The 3,022-nt window shown below is 27.0% G+C and overlaps 1 protein-coding gene across 1 annotated transcript; it reads left to right on the forward strand.

Annotated features, from left to right (window-relative positions):
* Positions 1 to 1,487: 1,487 nt before the first annotated feature.
* Positions 1,488 to 1,994, forward strand: LOC103308971. The gene has a single exon (XM_008183362.1). The coding sequence runs from the start codon at positions 1,488 to 1,490 to the stop codon at positions 1,992 to 1,994; it is 507 nt and encodes a 168-aa protein (XP_008181584.1).
* Positions 1,995 to 3,022: the final 1,028 nt, after the last annotated feature.

The following is a 3,022-nucleotide window of genomic DNA, read 5'->3' on the forward strand; positions in this document are numbered from 1 at the left end:
GACTTGAGAGTTGTAACTTATTCATAGATATTAATTAGTATATTTGTGTGTGGTTTTAACAAAAAGTTGCAAAAGAGTCCACCAATACACATGTATTTAATGATGTCGAGTATGAAAAGGTTGTATCAGACTGGCTTAGATATGCCAATACTAAACTAAGTAGAGCAAACAAAAATTAATTTCAAGTTTTAAGAATAAGATGTCAAAGAAAACATCATTATTTATCGTGTTTTTATAATATTATTTAGATTAATTTTTAATACTTATATTTTTTACTAAGATAATTTGTTAATTATTTAATAAATAAAAATATTGTATTTAGTTCTAAGATTGATTGATTAAAACAATATAATTAAAATTAAATAACTTTTGACTTTTATTTTTATAACAATGTAGAAAATTGGTCGAAAAAATAAGAGTTTAGAACAGTTATCAACAAAATATTTCAGACATACCTTTAATTCAGAAGAACTGCAGAAATATCATACCGTAACAAAACAGTAGTTTCAGCTTGAGCATTTTGCTGTCCCATCATCATCAGTAACCATACAAAATAATAGTGCTTTAATAACATTGGATGTTGATTCAAGTTCAACATCCAATTTTTTACCTGACAAAACTTTGAGCTCTTCTACTCATCAGTTAAATTATGACACCCCAAATTTGACTACCAATTCATTAAGTCATAATTCATTTAACCATTCACCTTTAAAAGCTAAATCACATATTTCAATTGAAGATAAACTACGATCTTGGGTACTGCATTTTAAAGTACCACACAACTGTGTAAATAATTTATTAAGTATACTCAACATTGATGGTTTAAACTTGCCTAATGATGTACGAACTCATATGAAAACACCTTCATGAAATTTCTAATATTGGCAATGAGATCTACACACATTTAGGATTAAAAAACATGTTACAGCCTATTTTAATATATTTTAGTGAACATGTTAAAAGCTAGATCAGTACAACATTAAAATTAGGAATTAATATTGATGGACTTCCTATTTCCAGAAGTTCAAAGAGTCAACTTTGGCCAATTTTAATTTCTGTTACAAACTGTAAGGTTCTTTCAAAATATGTTTTATCTATAGGTATATACCATGGCACTAAAAAACCTAAATGTATAAATTAGTTTTTTAATCAATTTACAGTTGAACTTTTAGAGTTATTAGACATTGGCTTATGTTTTAATGGATTTGTATTCAAATTTTAAATAAGTCATTTTGTATGTGACGCACCAGCAAAAGCATTTTTAGTTAATGTAAAGGGGCACAACGCTTATTTTGGTTGGAACTCATGCATCCAAGAAGGTACGTACATAGAGCATAGAATGCCTTATTTGGAAATTGATTCCCTTTTAAGAAGTGATGAATCATTTCGTTATCAAAGTCAAAAGAATTATCATATAGGGAAAAGCCACTAGAACTTCTACCAATAAATATTATCAACACAGTTCCCTTGGACTATACGCATAGTGTATGCTTAGGGGTTATGAAACGGTTATTAGAGTTTTGGCTAAAGGTAAAAAAGATGTTAGAATTAAAGATCCAAATAAAATATTAATTTCTAGTGAAATAGTCAATCTTAGATCTTATGTGCCGTCAGAGTTTTGTAGGCTACTTAGAGTATTAGATGATTTAGAATACTGGAAAGCAACCGAGTTACGATTTTTTTTTTTGTTGTATTCTGGCTTAATTGTATTGAAAGGAAAGTTAAATAATCAATTTTATTCTCATTTTAAATTATTAGTCAGCGCGTTACGGATTCTTGTGTGCGATAATCTTGGTCAAATACACAAACAATTAGCAGAAACATTTCTCAAAGAATTTGTTTCACAGTATTTGATTCTATATGGTCCACATAATGTTTCATATAATGTGCATAATTTAGTACATCTTCCTATGCTTGTGAAGATGCATGGTTCCCTGGATAATTTCAGTTGTTCCAAGTATGAAAATTATCTTCAGAAAATAAAAGTCTATTAAAATTGCCAAGTATCCACTTCCAGAAATCATAAACCAAATAATTGAAAAACAAAAATACTGTTTATTTGAAAAATACCAAATATTGAATACAGTAACTGTAGAAAAAGAAATCAGTATTAAAATTGTTTCTGGCGTTTCTGCTTATGTTTCGTTAGCTGATAAGATCTATGAAAAAATAATATTACAAGATTTAAACATAATTATTAACACTTCTAAAATAAAAGATAAGTATGTTATGCTAAAAAATCAGAATATTGTAGTTGTTAGGCATATAGTGAAACTACAAAATGATTTTGAGTTCAAGATCATAGTTCAAACATTTTTTAATTGCTTAAATGTTTATTCTTCTCCTACACTATCATCAAATTTAGGAACTTTTAATGTAAATACTGCATTGTTATCAGATGAATTTATAATAAGTGTTACTGATGTAAAATATAAATGTTTTTTTGTACCTAGGTATATCAAACGAAAATGCAATTGTAACAACATTAGGTCATGGTATATCTGAGTAGTTTGAGTTATTTATATAAAAATTAATAAAACTAGGTACCTATTTTATTTATAATTTATTTATTGTATTATTATGTTTTTTTTATTTATATATTATATTTATGTATCATGTATGTTAATATTATGTATATAAAAATAAATAATCTTTACTCTTGAAAACTGTATTGTACTTTTAATACCTAGTTTGATAAGTACCATTGGTCAGTCCTTAATTTATTTAATTGTAAGTGATACCACTCACCTACATCCAAATATTCCAAGTTATCAAAAATTCATGTTAAAAAAAAGTGAATATTATAACAAAATAATAAATAATATTTGCAATCAATTATAGTACGATACAATTTTAATCAGGATCCATCGAAATATTTTAAGAGGCCGTTCTGGTACGAAAATTCGGCCGTAAAAACATGGTTTCGTACTTCAAGTTTTCCTCAGCTCTCGTTAGTCGTAGAAACTTGATTTTTTCACCAAAATAAACGTGAGAAGTTTATCTAGGTTTTATCGTTCCAGAT

Source organism: Acyrthosiphon pisum, chromosome X (assembly GCF_005508785.2).
Source record: "Acyrthosiphon pisum isolate AL4f chromosome X, pea_aphid_22Mar2018_4r6ur, whole genome shotgun sequence".
NCBI lineage: Eukaryota > Metazoa > Arthropoda > Insecta > Hemiptera > Aphididae > Acyrthosiphon > Acyrthosiphon pisum.

What these genes read in the sequence shown, in the direction of transcription:
- LOC103308971 (XM_008183362.1), top strand. Translation starts at nt 1,488, where the DNA reads ATGCTTAGGGGTTATGAAACGGTTATTAGAGTTTTGGCTAAAGGTAAA.